The 17,897-nt window shown below is 48.6% G+C and overlaps 1 protein-coding gene across 7 annotated transcripts in view; it reads left to right on the plus strand.

Annotated features, from left to right (window-relative positions):
* Positions 1-17,897, plus strand: part of ERI3 (ERI1 exoribonuclease family member 3) — a 123,096-nt gene that overhangs the window by 53,974 nt on the left and 51,225 nt on the right. For all 7 annotated transcript variants that reach the window (XM_074376623.1, XM_010948750.3, XM_045511842.2 and 4 more), the window contains one exon: positions 11,075-11,147. In XM_074376623.1, the coding sequence (XP_074232724.1) occupies positions 11,075-11,147 (73 nt within the window). The remainder of the gene's footprint in view (positions 1-11,074; positions 11,148-17,897) is intronic.

A 17,897-nucleotide genomic window follows, 5' to 3' on the forward strand; every position in this document is an offset into this window, starting at 1 on the left:
GGATGGGGGGTGGAGAGGGAGGGAGAGGGCTCATTGCTACCTTCTTTTCCCAGGGGATAAGGGAATCTAGGGCCTATTAACAAGTGGCTTTAGCGGGGAGGAACACACTCTCCTACATCCCCTTCTGCCATCTCCCCAAAGCTGGCTGGAGAAGGAGGCCCTGGCAGCGGCAGTGGGCTTGGTTGATGGCCCAAGGGGCTTCACCCATTTCCAGTACAATAAGCAGAACTGTGGGACGAATGACTCCTCTACAAGGGGACCCTTGAGTACTTGGCTGAGAGTGTCATCCTATGTTCCCAAGGTCCCACATTCATGGTTTGGAAACTTCTAATGAGTGATATTTCCTGTTGGAATATGCTGCATTTTGCCCGAAGATCGGCCAGATGCAAAAGTCTCTTTGGTCCCCTGGAGGTTGATTTAGATGATCGATGATGGTAGCAGGTGTGCCCCATTTGGTGATTTCAGAGTGACATGTGCCACACGTCTTCACTAGGACCTTCCTGTAAATGTCAGTTACCCTCCACTGCAGCTCTTCTCTTCCAAGGAATACTGTCAGAAACTGTCATTGAAGGCGCTGACCGTGTGTATCTTGGAAGGATATTCCAGCAGGAGCCTAAAGTTAGCCCTGTTAAGAGTTACTCTGGGCCCAGTAAGTACTGTGCTGGGGACTCTGGGGACTGTCAGATGATCAGGACATGCGTAACTGATTGCAGGCTAAATGATAAGTAAGGTAGACATGAGAACACCGCACAGAAGATACAAAACAAATGCTGTGAGAACCCAGAGGGGCACAGTAGAGAGACTGGCGGGGGAGTATTTTTTTTTTTAGCAGGAAACTTATTTTTAAACAAAATACTAAAGAAAGCCCAATATTACAAAACATATAAAAGTTGAGCTGTTCAGGTTGAAGCTGGAGCCAGGGCCTGCCCATTCTTCCTCCTCCTCCCTCAGTCCACATAGTAGCCTGCTGTCCCTCCTAGAACCGTAGACCTCCACGAAGCATGGCTTAAAATGCCACCAGAAGTGTGACTCTGTGTAGGCCAAGTGTTACATGACCCGAAGGAGTCAGGGGAGCCAGGGTCAGGGCAGAGGAGAGCAGCCAGGGGTAAGGGGAACAGCTGTGTCCTTGAATGTATCGAAGCAGAGGTCAAACTGCATCCTAGATCCTGAACACTTGCAGGATGCTCTCTGCGGAGCCTCCAGAGGGCATTGTAGGCCACACAAAGGCAGCCTAGGCAAAGGGTCAAGGTGGCCATAGGCCAGGTGGAGACTCTAGTGGGGGATAAGTAACGTATCTTGGAGACCATTCAAACTGCTACAGATCGTCTCAGCCAAAAAGAGTAGCTCATCAGCTGAGACACTGAAAAGAGTGCCCTGGAAAACTTCACCTGCTCACCCTCCTCCCCTGGCCCTACTTCCTGCAGGGGCCTCTGCTGTTTCACCTGGGGAAGAGAGCTCTGGCCAGTCCTGGCGGCCACTCCAGCCCTGTGACATGTAGTCACAGCACGTGGGGCACTGTGCCCTCTCCCCGGAAGAACTGCGGTGGGAGGGACTCCTGGGAGGTGCTTGTGTTACTGTTTCATTAGGGAAGGCCTGGAAGGTACACGTTACTTGATTTCATGGAGTATTTGTAGCACCAGGGAGGTGTCTGTTATCCTGTTCCACAGGGTGTTTGTGGCTCTTGGGTGCTTCACATGGTCATTTACACAGGCTCCAGGTGGGAGAAATAGGGGTAGAGATAGTTGGCAAGTGGGCTCAGAAGCAGTGGAGCGGGGAGGTGCTCTCTACATGTGTGGCGCCTTTTGGAGGCTGCTTGCCAGTGGGGATTTGAGGTTGGTTTTCTCTGGGGGGACGGGCCTTCCTTGGCCTTCGGGGCATCCCTGTGCACCTGCTTGTGTTCTGGTTTCTGTTTGGGAGCTCTCCAGAGCAATGTGTCTGGGAACACTTCCAGCTGTACTGCCAGACCCAGACGCAGGTGACGGCCTTTCGTCTGTACCATAGGGAAACCGAGAGGAAATTAAATGTCATTTGCCCCCTGCACAGTGGGTCGCTGCCAAATCAGACACTGCTGATCAGAGCCGTGCAGAGGGCACCCAGGGGAGGGCTTGTGCCTGCAGCCATGCCCTCTGAGCTGTGAGACTCCCAGGTGATGGCCTGGCTCATGCCCAGGGCTTTCTCTGCCAGGCTGGGTTCACCCTGGCCTGGAGCCCAGCCCTCTGCCACATGGCAGCTGTGGCCCAGGCCAGGCCAGAGGTGCATTTGTACCAGAGGGAGACTGAAGGGGAAGGGCAGGGCCCGGCCATGGAGGACACACAGGAGACAGGTGATCAGCCCTTCCTCAGAGAAGCTGCATGGTATTATGGAAGGAGCAGGATCTTTAGAATGAAAAGAGACCCGGGTTGAATCCTGGCTCCACTACCTACTAGTCATAGGATCCTGGGAAAGTCTCATTCTCACTCTCGACCTCCATTTCATCATCTGTAAAGTGGAGATAATAATAAGCTCTGGCTCCTGACACCTGTAGGGGAAGTAGCTTCCTCTACTGGTGCCAGTTTCCTCACCCACCTCCCTTCGACCTGGAAAGATGGCGTAGAGCTCCTTCCCAGGGGACTGCAAGTGAAGTGAGTTGGCTGAAGTGACGGGAAGTGGGCTGGGGGTGAGTCTGGCCTGGGAGGCACAGCTGGCTCTCACCCTGCCTGAGCCTTTCTTTCTTGTCCTGGTCCTTTCAGCCAAGCACCCCCATGCCTTTAGGAGATGAGTATAGGCCATAGTAGTCACCCTCCTAACTGGGGGCTCAGCCGGCTCCCTGCAGCCCTGCACTTGCACTCCCCTTCCTGTTTGGGAAGACCTCAGGGCTCATCTCCACCCCTCCCTTGCCTTGAAGTCCTAGTGGCGAATGTAGTTCTCGGCTCTGCAGTGACATTTATTAACGGGGCTTTGGGAAAAGATGTTTTAATACTGCGAGAGAGTTCTCCCCGGAAAACTCCCCACCCCCACCTCACCCCCATCTGAAGCATGGCTGCTGGTGGTGAAATTCATTAGTGTTCCCTGACAGGCAGTGGCGACAGAGGCGCTCGCTGTCTGCTTCCCGCTCCCTCGCTCTCGTGCTCCTGCTTCACGCACACTGATATTTAAAGCTGATGGGCTGCTTATAGACTTCTTGTACCATGACAAGTTTGGGGAGGGGGGTGGGGGCGGGAGAGACAGACAAGGAGCCAGCTGTCATGCTGGTATTTCAAACAGTACTCTCTCCTGACCCTTTGCAGGCTCCAGCAAGTGTATCATCTTTCTGAAGCCTGTGGTTGGAATTGTAACCTGCAGCTGTCCCAGAGGATGGGGGCAAGTGTAGGGGCAAAGTGGGCTGAGAAGTCGGCAGTGCATTCTCCCAGGGCTGTGGGCAGGCGGGGAAGAGTGGAGGGACAGTGTGTGTGTGTGTGTCTGTGTGTGTGTGTTAGAGCAAAGGGGATTGAAGCTGAGTCGCTGAGTCTTTGTAATGTTGCTCCCCAACATTGCCCTCCCATCCCCAGAAATGAAATGGCCCTTTTGCAGTAGTCTCTACTGGGGTGATCATTATGTTTCATGCTGTGGTTATCTTCTAGGTGGTCCTGAAAGCTCCCTGAGTATAGGAATCAGGTTTGATGGGCCTCCACCCCTTGAGAATCCTGGGTCTCAGTGATACCCATAAATATGTGGTGACAACTGAGATAGAAAGTTCTCCTATTCTGTGTCTAACTTGGGGCTGTGGCTTTTGTTCCCTTCTATTTGCTGATCTTTTTGATTTGGAGAATGAGTACCAATGTGCCTTCATCCACAACTCCTCGCCTCATCCCTAAGCTTCTTGGAATTCATTTTGGCAACTATCGAGTGGTTCTAGGCCTTCCCTGTCTCTGTCATCCCCAGAAAAAGTCTCCAGTATCCTTTTCCTGAGCAAGGCTCTGTCTTCTCAATGCAGGTGGTCTGCAAGCATCTCCAGAGGCAGTTACAGCCGACCTCCTTTTAGCCAGAATCCCTCTGTGAGTGCTTATTTATAAAATGTTTCCCGTGGCTGGCTCCTTTAACCTTCACAGAGCAGGGCATGGAGGTGATGTAATTGGCCCAAGGACACATGCTCACTTGACCAAGTTGTCTCTTAGTGCGGCAGAGCTGTGTGCAGGGTGGGGGTTGTGCTGCACTCTGCCTGCCCTCCTCCCATTAGGACCCCTCTAACTCCAGGGTCTGCAGTGGAGGAAGAATTTGGGGAACAGCCCTGAATCCACTCACTGCTCTTTTAGCCTTGTCAGTACCACCAGGGCTCCTGTTAGCGTCCTTAGTTTCAGCACAGGTGTGTGTGTGTATGTGTGTCTCTGTCTCTCTCTCTCTCTCTCCAGGATCATCTTTAATGTTCTCACCTCTTGTAACCCCCTCTCCTTCCCCTACACCCTACACACCATCCTAAAGGCTTCTAGTAGGGATAGCAGGGGCTGCTGTCATGGGGCAGCACCTTTCTCTTTCTTCCTGTTTGTGCCAGTCCTGCACTGGCTGAAAACACTGAGTGGGGCGCCTGGGCTGTGTCTTCTGCCATGTGCATCTCACAGGTGAGATGGAAACTGACCAGCTTTGATAAGTACGAGGCTTGAGCATTAATTTTTTATACATCAGCAGCGGCCAAGTGAGTGAATTCAATTATGAGTCTGCTTTCTCTCTACCCTCCTCCCCACAATGTGGTAGTTCAGAGCAGAGACTAAGGAACCTGTTGAAATGAGAAACCCCTATTTCCCGGTTTGACCCCCTCACTAATTCGGGTTAAATTGCTATGCGATTGCAGTGGTGACACATTGTGCCTGCCTCTGTTTGTATAAGAGGATGCAGTGGGGGCGGAAGGACCAATTTGTGCAGAGATAAAAGGTGTCACGGGCAGATAACTAACGTCCCAGCCCCGTGCCTGCTCTCATTGTAGCTCAATTGGCTCCATGTAGAAGCCCAGCCTTCCCCTCTTTCTTCCTTCCCTCCCCTTGCTCATATTTTACCTCGATGCCACAGCATAATGATGCCCTGCGTAGTGGGGGAGGAGATAGGCACCTCTGGCTGACAGCCCTTCCTGATAACCAAATTCCAGCCCATCCATCACCAGCTACTCTCCTCAACTTGAGGAAAAGTGATCGTGAAAGGCGGGCCGTTCATCACCCGGGGTCTGTTTATCTCCTCTGGGTGGGGGAACGGAAACAGGAGAGACAAAGAGCTGCATCCCCCGCGAAGTGCTGCCTTGGCCAGGGCGGCCTGCCTGAGCGGGGTGCAGAGTCACATCACGCTGACTGGAGCAGCTCTGACTAGGAGGACGCCCAGACTGGGACCTGTGGGAAAGGGACCTGCCCTGAGGCTCAGCCCTTGGGCTTGGAGACGAGCCTAGGAGATGTGGTTCTGAGATGCAGGACAGCCAGCGACAACATTCTGCAGGAAGGTTTATATTAGAATGAGCAAGCGTGGAGACCCTCATAGAAACAAGCCTCACCGCCCTCGGAGGTGACCCCTCAGTAGGAGCGCCCGTCTGGCTGGTTGGCTGGGTCTTCTGTGCCTCCGTGCTCCAATGTGACTTTGAAGAAGACAGAGCCTCTCTCCCTGCTCTTCACCTCTGCACCTCAACCCTCCCCTTTTTCTGCGTATCAGGTGGGACAAAATAGGTGAGAAGTATGTGCTTCGGGGTTCCAGGACTGACAGCCTACATCAGTCCAAAATCTGGGTCTCACAGCCTTTCCAGAGAGGCAGAAAGGGGTCAAATATGGCCTCAGATTTGGCTGACTTCCTCCTTTAAGGGCTTGAGAGTGACATGCATCTCTCTAATTGAGGCTTGTACCTGAGACTTGCAGAAACTCAGAAGGAAGAATGCCCATGACCTTTGCCACACTAGTGCCTGCTCACCTGCTGGTCCTGGCTCTTGGTGTCTGCCCATCTGTTTGTCAGACCTCCGTGGATGCTGCTGGCCTCCTTGACTCAAGCCTAGCAGTTCTAGCAGAGCCCCCCAGCTCTGTTTCACCTGATCTTCAAAGCTGAGCTCTTGTGAACAATGGCTTCATCCCACCCATACCCATTAGTGAGGGTAGCGTTCCCTTAATGAGCTAGTCCTTGGTCCTGGCTGGCGCTGAGCTGATCACACCTGTTTGCCATCAGGGCTGTCTGGGTCTAGCCTGAGCACTGGGCTGCAGGTGGTGGGGCTGGATGAGAGGTCTTCTTGCTTTGTGCTGTATGCTTGCTGCGGGGGTGGGGAGTGCTGTTTCTTACACTGCTGTTCCTCCCACACTGTTCTCTTCTTTCCAAGAGAGAGAGGGCTTTCTCTGCTTTCTTTTTGTTATTTAGCAAGAGTAATAAGGGAACTGGAGGAGTACCCCCATCTTTTCTAACTTCCCCCTGGGTGGAGCAGCAAGGATCCAGTCAGGCGTCAGAGGGTGGGGGTTTCACAGTCTGTTCTGATGACCCAGGGGTCCAGTGTGATAAGAACAGGGCCATGCGGTAAATGCCAGAGGCGGAGCCCCTCTCTGGCCCTAGGCCCCATAGTGTTTGGAAAGTGATCATATCCCTCAGTTTAGAGCCCATGGGCAGGACTGGGAGGGGGGCTTCCTTAAAGGGGGCCTCTTGCATTCATGAAGCTGAAGGAAGTTTTGATTTGGTTGAAAAAAATCCCATTCCTTTTTATGGCCTGGACATAATTGGTTCTTTTCTATTGGCCATCAGTGATGTCATTCCGACCCTCATAAAGAAGGGGAAATCACACCTGTGGACTTGGTGCATAAAATTTCATTGGGCAGCAGTAATAAGCATGACCAGATGATGTTTGGGCAGTTGAGGAGACCTGTACCCAGTGATTCCAGCTGTATGGAGACCTGGGCACCATAAACCAACTTGCACGTTCATACCCGCAGGCTAGTCCAGGGCCCGCTGCCAATGGCTCTTTTCTTGGAATCAATCAGTATCTGGTAGGAACTCACAGCATTCAGGCCCTTTGTGCCAGGGGGGCTTTTGCCCTTTTCTTTTCTAAATTGGTGGAACCATGTACCCGCTTGTACCTTCCTTAGGTTCCTAAGAACCTTGGACCCAGGTATCACCTTGAGCGGTGACTACTATGCTACCTGCTTCTCTAAGCCCCACACCTTGCCTTCCCAGGGGCTGTAAAGAACCCTGAGTGCATCTACACGATTGATGCCTTGTGTAGTCAGAATACTAAGATCCCATTTCTGGTTCTGCCCTTGGCTTATTGTCTGGTCAAGCAGATCCTTTTTCTTCTCTGCGCGTCAGTTTCCTCTTTTATGAAGGGATGACAACTACTCTAACCTACCTTCCTCACAGGGTTTCTCTTGGTGCTCTCTAAGCTGGGCTAGGGTTCTGTCGTAGAACCGGGTCGTTGTCTTCCCATGAGGCACCTGGGAGGTCAGGTTCTGGCTTTTGGCCCTGTGTCTCTTGTGAAGGTGGGCCTGAGTCCTGCTACATCTGTACTGCTAGTGTCTTGAAGTCACAGGGCTAGGACCACCCATTGGCTGGAGGGCTCAACAACCTGAATGCCTGTGGGTCTGCAAACAGTGTGTATACCTGCGAGTGATTAGAGCCCCGCGTGAGAAGTATGGTGTCGACTCCTTCTGCTTCAGCCGGCGGGGGCACAGCAGCAGTCTGGATTGCTGCTGAGCCGTGTCTGAAGCTGAGTCTCCATCCTGAAAATCTGTCCAGTCTGTCCTCAGTGCGGCCCCTCTGGTGTAAGTCCTCCTCTGAGAGAAATAGGCGGGATCCTACTGAGCTAGACCCTTCCTACCTGGGTAGAAATGTCTACAGCTGAGACCTACTTTGAAATCCTCCTGAAGAGGGAGCCCCTCCCTCTCCCAGGGCCAGCCACAGCCGGTAGGTCTCCTGGCCTGTGTCAACTAAAAGAATTGGAAGGAGGATGTGGGGAGTGCTGGGGTCGGCTGGGGGAGCATATGATAGGTGACCCAGGACCCTTGCCTTTTGCTGGATGGTCCCCTGGCCTGCTCCTTTGCAGATTCTGCTGCTTCTGGTGGCCCCCTTCACTCATAGGCCTTAATGTAACTTTTCAAAAATAGATGATCTGAATAAGCATTTTCACATATACTACAGATAAGGAACATGAAAGAAAAATTGAAGAAAATAAGAAAATATTCAAACATTACCATTCTGCTTCTTAGGCAACCACATCCTAGCTTCTAAAGCTACCTTTCATCTTTCAGAATCTTGCCTAATTTCCCTGTATCCTTGGTCCTTGATTCCCACACAGGGACATCCTACCTGGATACCCCTTCATCATCTTGGCCTCAGCCAGAATTTCCCTTCCAGGAAATTGACTGGTTGTAGTTCATGTCACTGTGCCACTCGGGTGTTGAGAGTCATCTTCCCCTTAGTAAGGTATCTCGGTTCTTAGAAAAGTAAATCCTTACTGTATATCATACACTACTATGCCCTGAAACGTGGGCATCCACAGCATCTCTCAAATCATTGACAAGTGATGGAGGCAGGCTGCCTGCCCTAAAACTTTAACTTTCTAGGGTAGAAACAATCATTTCAACTGGATTCTCATTGCCAAGCTTCCTAAAAAAGGAGTTTGCACTGGTGGTCTCCACTTTCTCATCTCTTCTCAGTCTTCAACGTGTTGCCTGTTGCCTTCTGCCCCACCAGCCCACTGATGCCAAATTCACTGGGTTTTTCTCAGCTCTATCTTGCTTAATCACTCTATGGCATTTGACACGAATGACCTGCATTTTAAGCTCAAAAATCAGTTATAAATATTCCCAGAAGGGTAAGCTTGCTTTTATTGTTTAGGTTGACTGCAAGGGAAGTGAAGGGGGGTCCAAAGAGCGTGTGTGACCTTGGCTATCTGATAGCCTGACAAAGGTCCAGGAGCCCTGTCCTCTGGGTGAGTCCTGACTCATGGTACATCACCTCCGGCAGAATTCTTGAAGGAGCTCAGGGTATGCGATGTAGAGAAGGGAGCTCTGAGAGAAGTTCCTTAGGCTCTCAGATCTTAGGAGCGTTCTGCAAGGAAGAGACGGAAGTCTTACTCTCTGTAGTTTCTTTCTTTCTTTTTTTAAAAATCAGTTCTTTTTTCTTTTTAAGAGTAATTTTATTTATTTAGGGTTTTTTGGGGGGGGGTAATTAGGTTTATTTATTTCTTTATTTTTAAGGGTGTTGCGGATTGAACCCAGGACCTTGTGCATGCTAAGCATGCACTCTACCTCTTGACCCTCCCCTCTCTCTGTAGTTTTCTAAAGACATACCTCAGACTCCTGGGTGGAAGTTAAAATAGATAGATTTTAATTTAGTATTAAGGAAGGATGTTGTAAGAATTGAAGGAGTCCAAAATTAGAGCTGACTGCTGTGTGAAGGAGTGAGTTCCTTGTCTGTCGTGGTGGTCTGGTAGGGTGGCCTGATTTCATTTTAGCTCAACAAAGCTTACGAGAGAGACCTCAGCCTGGGCATCTACTTGTCTCACTCTATGCTCTTCCCAGGTGATCTTATCTACTCTCGTGGTTCTAATTGTACCTAAATTACATTAATGATTCAGCAGTTTTTATCTCCCATCCAGACCTCTCTTCAAAACTGAGTATCCAGCTGCCCCTTAGACATCATCCCACAGCCAAGTGTCTCCTAGGCACCCCAAACTCAACAGATACCGAGTGCTTACCATGCATCAGGTATATATCTAAAATGCATTCCCAAATTCATGCTCCCTTCCAGCAGTGTACCAGGGGTGAGGCAGTGGGAGCCGTCCACACTGGGCTGGGGAGACACTTGAGATAGAGAATTTTAAAACAGTAATGAAATTGACTGCCTGCTGGTGTGCTCTGGCTGTCAAATATGCTCTCTGTGCCCTGCCTTCTCATTTGTATCTGTCTCAGAGAGTAGCATGAAGCTAGCCAAGCCGCATGCCTTAGAGTTGGGTTCTCCTGCATTCTCTCCCTGGGCCCCACGTCCCACGGGGTCACCAAGGCTTCCTTTATGTCTCTTTTTTTTTTTTCTGTTGCTGGCTCCCTGTCTCTGTGGCTACTGTCTAGCCTCCTGGCTAATACTCGGCTTTTTTAGTGTATTGTTTTTGTTGCCCCCAGAAAAATTTTTGTAAGTCACAACTCTTCAGAGGCTCTCTATTGCCTGTGGCCAAGCTCCCCTTAGCAGGAAAGCTCTCTGATCTTCCTCAGCTGTTATTTCTAGTATCTTTCTCCATCCTTCCATGTACCCCAATGCTCCAACTTAAGGCTTGTTATCTAATTATTTTTTTATGCATTCCATTGAACAAACTGTGAGCCCCTATGGGCAGGAGTTAAGTCTTAACTCTTTGGGTCCTAAGTGTCTGACTCTTATTAAACATCACTAAGTGTTTGGTTGAATGGATTTGTGTGGGCAAAATGGCATCATCAGCTAGAAGAAGAGATAGTTTATAAACTGTAATTTAAAGAAAAAACAAGAGCAGACCCTAGATTCAGATTCTGACCCCTCCTTATCCTTCTGCATGGTTTCTTCTCTATCACAGAAAGCCTATTGTCAGAGACTTATTTGTGAGCTGATGCCCCTGCTCAGCTCTCTCTAAATTGTGTACTCCTCCTCTCTCTCTTCCTGTCTTATATCTCTGCCTCTCTGTGTAACAAAACAACAACAGCCTGGTGCATTGGAAGGAACATAGGCTTTGGAGGGAGACAGACTCAGGTTCAATTCTTGGCAGTCTGGTGTTTTAGCTGTGGAACCTTAGGTCCCCTCTGAATCTCATTGTCTCATCCGTGAAATGTACAGATCTACCCACCTCACAGCATCGCTCTGGAAATGTAAGTAAGGTACTGGGCAGACTGTAGGCCATCAGAAAGCAGTAGTGGCTGATACTATTTTGAGTAGAATCTCCAGATTCTCACATTTGGATCTGTGGGCTGGATGGGAACCAGTGTCCAAGGTGCTGGAGGTGGAGTGCCTTTCTTGAGTGGGTTGGGGGGACCCCTGACTAGTGGGCTAGCCTTTTGAGGTCTCTCTGTCTTATAGACACTGTTGGATTTCCTATTTTAAGACTCTGTACCTGGGACATGGGTTGCTGAACTTGTTCTCTCCTCCCTTTCTTCAGGCTCCCGGGCCAGTGCCAGTACTTGGGCTTGCCAGTGGCAGATTACTTCAAGCAGTGGATTAATCTGAAAAAGGTACTGTGTCTGAGCCCTGCTCGGGTGCTTCCTCTGGTTCTCCTGTGCCTCAGATCCCTCCTCTCTTGCTTTCTTTTCTCATCTCTGTTCTTTTCATCTTGTTGTTCTCATCTCTTTTCTTTTCTTTTTGTTCTTCTCTTTTCTCAACACCTTCCTTCCTCCTCCCTAGCTAATGTGCACTGAGAGGTTGTGGTTATTTCTGGGAGTGGGGAGCTGCTTTGCGACCAGGCTGCTGGGTAGAGTTTGACACTGCCCTGCTTGGTGTCACCCAGATGTGCAGAGAGGTCCCAATTAAGGGGATTTTCTAGGTTCCTGCTCAGAGCTCCATCTCTGGGTTGAGCTGCATAGCCTCTAGGAGGGATGTGGTGCTAGCTGAACTCTGGGAAAGTATCATGAGTGATCATGAGTGTGGCCTCTGACGCTCCTGACTGGCCCTGGCATCTCCCTCTGGTTGGGAGGTGGGGTTGGTTCAGGCTGCCTTTGGGCCTGTCTAGCCCCAGCAGAGCCTTGCTCATGTGAGAAGAACCATGGAAACCAGAGCCCAGTTCCTTTCGAGCATGAGGGAGGAGACTGGCACTAAAATAGCACTAAACACCAGGGGAGTGGGCACTGAGGCTGTGGGCTGGGAGGGACCCCGTGTGGCTCAGAAAGTGGGCCCTAGTAGAGAATGAGTCACCCTGAAAACTGTACTTTCCTGTGTGTGCTGTACTTCCTAGGTGAGAAAGAAAGGAGGTGTAGAAATAGACTCCCCAGATCCCTGCTCCAGTAGGATCCTTGCTCCAGGAGGCCCAGCCCCTAGGGAGACTCACCCCCATAAATCCTGATATAAGGCCAACAGACCTGGGGCAGCCTCAGGAATCCCATGCTGTTGGTCAACTCAGTGGCTCCCAGGGGGCTCAGAGAAGGAAGAGATCATTGGAGGGTCAGGCTAGGTATAGTGAGGATTTGGGTCTTGAACTGGGCATTCAAGGAAGGCGGGTTATAGATCTGAGGAAGAGACAAGGCTTCTCGGCAGGGGGAGCTGCATGCTTTCGGTGTGTGTTGGGCTGGAGCTAAGCTAGCGTTTGGAGGAACTGTGGAAGAGAGTGACCTTGGACTCTGTTCTCTGGGTCTCAGGGCAGCCACTCTTTGTGGCAGCGTTTGTGAACTCCTCTGCTGTCCCCTGCTGCACAGGTCCTATGCACTCTGGCTTGCTTGTACTTTGACCTGTACCCTCCTCTCCCGCTGATCTCCCTCACAACTGAACAATGGCTACTCACTACTTCCCATCTTTGGCTGAGGAGGCCAGGTTCTGTCCTACCTTCTGGCCTTGGCCTGTGGCCTTCCTTTCATCTGAAACCCACCTTCCCCAAGTCATCTTCATTGGGCATATTCCCTCTCCTTGATGAGTCAGCTCAGGTCTCACCTTCCCCAAGAAGCTCAGCAGTCCATCTCTTGCCTCCAGGCTCCTTGATACCGGATATCAGCGATCTTAGAGTGTTGAGACTGAGTCCATGTTTCCTTGCAGACATGTCTGTCCATCTTAAGCAAAGAGACTGAGCCTGGTTCCTCTCAGTGTCCCCGGGCGCCAGATCAAGGCTGGGTGCAGGGTATGTGCTCAGTGAACAATTGCTGGCTGGCTGACTGATCTTGGAGAGCTGGCTCCTGAGAGGGCCTCTCATGCAGGCCTTGGCAGGGTTGCACGTGCGGGTGTGGCCAGGCCTGCACTCCTGGAAGACAGCATGCCAGCTGTCAGAGTGGATCTGAGGTTGCTTGTTGGCCTCGGCAAATGCAATGTGAAGGCCCGGCCAGGCGAGGTGGGCGCTGACCATGAACAATTGCTCTGTGAAGTTCACTAGAGTTTTTGGTGTGTGGATAGCTCCCTGCCTCTGGGTGCCTTGGCAGAGAGGCAGGAAGGCAGCCGACCCGTGTGATACCACTGCCGCTCAGGACTACCTTGGTGCTGCTGGCAATGGAGGCAGGCTACGCTGAGCCTGTTCAGCTTGGTTCTCTGCCAGACTGTGTGGAGCCATGGAAGGGGACAGGGGCACAAAGGGAAACTGAGGGCTCTGTGATTGCCTCCCGGGAGGTAAACTGAGCAAGTCTGAGAAAAACCAGGGTTTCACCCCTTCCTCTCTGCCATCCAGCCACATCATGTTCCAGCTGTGCTTGAGGGCCCAGAAGGAAAGATGACCCCACTCCACACATTAGGCCAGTCCTTTGCAGCAGCCATTCAAGACAGGGAGGCTGCAGGGCCCTGGAGGTCCAGGTACCTGGTGATCCTTCTGATCTTCCTACTCTGTGGCCTACTGCAGGTTGCAAAAGATTCTTGTGCCCTTAAAAAGAGTAATGATAAAAGCTGAGCCAGAGAGGCCATTGCCAAGGTTGTGGGAGTACCATGCAAAAGCCTTATACATGCCTTACCCAGGCCCTGTCTTCTCTAGGTTCCTCTTCTGTCCTTGATCTTACTTTGTCCTCTCCTCTTCCCTTTCTCTCCTCTCCTCAATCCCCTAGCAGGGCTTTGCCCCATGAAAGAATGGGGAGGGTCCTGGTCTGCTTGGCCACCTGGACCAGCGGAGTAAGTGAGCAACTGGGAATGAGTTCACCATCCGCACTGACTGAGTAAGGCCTCCAGTCTGAGAAGAGGCAGAACGTGGTCTTTCAGCTGCCCTCTCCTGTCCACAGGTGGTGTGGGCTACGACAGGAAAGAGCAACTTTTCTGTGGCCAGGTTTCCCCATCTCCCGCCTCCACGTACTTTCCCTGTAGCAGAGAGGAGCAAGCCAGTGTTTGCTGACATTTGGAATGTCATTGAGTGATCTATACTCTTATTGAACTGTCAGCTTAGAAAGGACTTGGGGCCCTGCTTTCAGCAGCCTCCAGGAGGTCAGAGCTGTCACTAAGGGGCCAGAAGAATACACACACACACACACACGTGTCCTCAGGTGAATGAATACACTCAAGCAAGCGTACCCAGAACTATATTTACATATCCATATTTGCATTCCTGTGTATACACATATTCAGCTGCAGAGATACATGGAAATATACACAGATATGAGTGTGTTTATATATACATAAAGTGTAAAGGCACACGCACATATATAATATACACATCTTCATCAATAAAAAAATATTCTTGAGTGCCTTGTGTGTCCCAGGTACTGTGCTGGGCCCTGGGATAAACAGAAAAGATGGACATTAAACAAAAAATTTCAATTGTGTTATAACACAAAAAAGTTCAGAGTCATGGGGTCATATCACAAAGGGACCTGACTTAGTTGGGTGTAGCTCCCCCAGGAAGGGAGTGTAAACTGAGACCTGAGGGATGAGCAGGAATCAGCTAAGCAGAGAAAACATCACGTGACGAGGCCCTGAGGTGAAGAGAGGCCTGGCAGTTTCACGGAGCTAGAATGTAAGTTCCATAGGGCAGAGTTTTGTCTCTTCTGTTCTCTGTGCTCTCCTCATCACTTTGGCTAGTTCCTGGCATACAGTAGATGTTTAAGGACGTACTGTCCCTGGTTGAGAACCAACCACAGAATTAGACCATTGCTGGAGTCCAAGTGAAAGATGAGAGTTAGTGAGATTAAACTGATAGCAGTAGAAATGGACCATGAGTCTGGAGTGTTAAATTGTACAGTCGTTTCTGCTATAATGCAGCATATACCTTCCTAAAAATCACCATGCTATGGAAAGTTGTACAGTAAAAATACAAGTAAAATACTCAAAAACTTCATCAGTGACACATGAAAAATGATGGGATTCTAATAAAAATGGTAGCATAATTTTACATAATTTATATTAAATACGACAATGAATAGCACACTTTATCTTGAAAAAAACTTGAAGTTTGCTTGTGTAAATGGGCAGAAGAAGGATTGCAGCTTGTGAGTTATTGTGAAGTGGTGGAAGGAGCGTTCTCTGAAACTAGAAGTTGAATCAGATGGATGCGGCTTGTAGCACATGTGGTGATCCAGGTAGCTGGTAGATGTTTGAGGTGTGTGCATATATGCATTTGGTACATTCTTACACAGCACTGTTCAGCTGGGTGTAGTTTCCTATGTATGTCCTATGGTATTGCTTATGGACAAAATCTCACATGTTTGCAAAATGCGTTATGCTAATTCGTTCCCTAATACATCCATTGCATTGGAACAGATTTGCTCTTTCAGAACTAGTGTTAACAGCAGAGCTGACTGTACAATAGACAGGGAATGGTGGCTGGCTGTGAGGGTTGAGGATGAAGGATTTGACCATCGTGACTCCAAGGTTTATGATATGATCAACAGGGTAAATTGGAATGAACTTCCTGAGATAATGGAAGAAGTTTTCGGATTGAAAGAGAAGGTGAATTCAGTGTGGGACATGTTGCATTTAGATGCCTTTGAGACATTCTTTGAAGTTACCAAGAAAGTATTTGAATATATAGATCTGGGGCTCAGGGATAAGATCTGGGTAAGAGATACAGATTTGGAGGAGTTATTGGTGTATAAAGGATAATTGCAGCCATGGGAAGGGAGGATATAAGGTGAGAAGAAAAGAGAACCTAGGACAGAACACTGGGAAATGCCGATGTTTACTGCATAGAGGAGGAAGAATCAGAAATGGAAAAGAAGGAGTGGTCACTAATAGTAATAATAATATTTCTTATTTAATAATTGCGTTTTTCATGCATCTTAGACCTGTCTTGTCCAATACAGTTGCCGCTAGCCACCTGTGGCAATAGAGTGCTTGACATGTAGCTGATATGACCAAGGAACAAGTTTTAAATTTTATTTAATTTTAGAAACTAACTTGACACTGTAAATCAACTATACTTTAATAAAAAAATTTTATCAAATTTTAATTAATTTAAATTTAAGTTAAAAACTTTCTTGAAGAGCTTTTAAGTATATGTAGAGCAGACTGGGTTGGTGAGTCTACATTTTTAGCTGTTAATTATTTAAATCTAAATACACATCAAGCATTTCTGATGAAGGTTTAGCATCTCAGTTAAGATGTGTTATAAATTACACACAGAATGAAAAAATACAAAATACCTCATTAATAATTTTTATACTGATTCAATGTTGAAATGTAATCTTTGGATATACCAAATTAAATAAAATGTATTCTTAAAGTTAATTTTTTTTATTTGAGCTGTGCATTCAGTTCATAAATTGCTAATATGGTGCACATTCTATTTGTATTGGACAGTGCTGTGCCAAACACTGTGCTTAATATCTACCACATTATTTAATCCTCACAACCCTGTACAGTAGTTACTATTATTTTTTGCGTCTTAAGTTTGAGAAAGCTGAGGCACAAAGTGATGATGGAATTTGCTCAGTGTTTCACTTTGGTGCATGGCAGAGCTAGAACTTATATTTAGTTTTGCCTGACTCTGTGCTAAAAAAAGTAAACAGTAAAAAAGAGAAAGAGCAAAAGAATGGTAGAAGAAGAGGTAGACCAGTAGAGTGTGGTGTCACGGAAACCAAGGAAAGAAAGTGTTTTCAGAGGAAGAGGACTGGTTAGTTTGGAGGGAGCCAGGTAATGTTAAAGACCGAAATATAAGTTTCAGACCTGGGCATGAGGACCTCAGGGACCCTGGTGAAAACTCTTGATGACATGATAGGAACAGGAGCCAAATTGGAGTGACTTGGGGAGTAAATGGGGAGATAGAGAAACTAACTTCTTCAGAAACATGGTTTTGAAGGAGAAAGGACAAAAGCTGTGGTGGAGCAGGTGTGGACATGGGGCAGGTTTTGTGTTTTAAGATGAAGACATATGTTGTCGTTTGTAGGCACCATTAGAGAAGGAAAGGTTAAAAATGTAGTGAGAGAGAGGTGTCTGGGAAGATGACAGGAGATGGGATAGAAAATCTAGTTTCTTGAAGTGAACTCTTCCAGAGGAAGGTCCCCTCTTCTGTTGTGATGGGGGAGGGAGAAGAGAACGGGTGCAGACAGATGCAGGTGTCTTGTGGATTTAGTGATGACAAGAAGAAGTCTTCCTATCCGATGGCTTTTGTCTTTCTCTGTGGAGTAGGAGATGAGTCATTTGCTGATAAGTAATAGTGGAGGGCTGGGAAGGTTTGCAGAAAGTGGAAAAGGATTGCTGTAGTTTTAGTAAAGAATAGCAGGGTGAGTGGACTTGGAAAGTGTGGTAAGATTTCTGGGCAGCATTGAGAGTCCAGTTGAGGTTGGTGACATTAATTCATAGTGGAACTTCTCTGTTCAGTTGTATGGCTTTTCTTTAGCAGAGTTCAGCTGCCTGGCTGTGGGAATGCAGAAGGCAGACATTTAGATTCATCAACAGTGGAGACTTTCCCAGGAGGTGTGATGAAAGGAACAAAGGAGTTGAAGATATTATCAAGACAGTGGTTGCCAAGATGGACTGTGAGATCTAAGCTAGGTGTTGTGGGAAGAGAAGACAGCAGGGTGCCTGACAGATATGGAAAAAGTAGATAGGTCCCAGTAAGATGAGGAACAGGTGTACTGGGTATGGTTGAGCATGCCAGATTGAAGGAGAAGAGATTATGGTTGGAGAGTAGGGTGTCTGAATTAGAGATTTCAGAGATGCAGCAGTTCTAGGTGTTGGCAGGTGCCAAGGTGTGCCCATGGGGGTGGGTAGCTAAGGCTGAGTGGAGGAGAATGTTATTGTAAATAAGAGATCAAGAAATATATAGATCAATAAGGCCTCCAGAAGGATGAGTATGTGGATATACACAAGCACACAGTATATGTGTATACATATACATACATACTCACTGCATATGCAGGACATAGAGCTATAAA

Source organism: Camelus bactrianus, chromosome 13 (assembly GCF_048773025.1).
Source record: "Camelus bactrianus isolate YW-2024 breed Bactrian camel chromosome 13, ASM4877302v1, whole genome shotgun sequence".
NCBI classification, from domain to species: Eukaryota; Metazoa; Chordata; class Mammalia; order Artiodactyla; family Camelidae; genus Camelus; species Camelus bactrianus.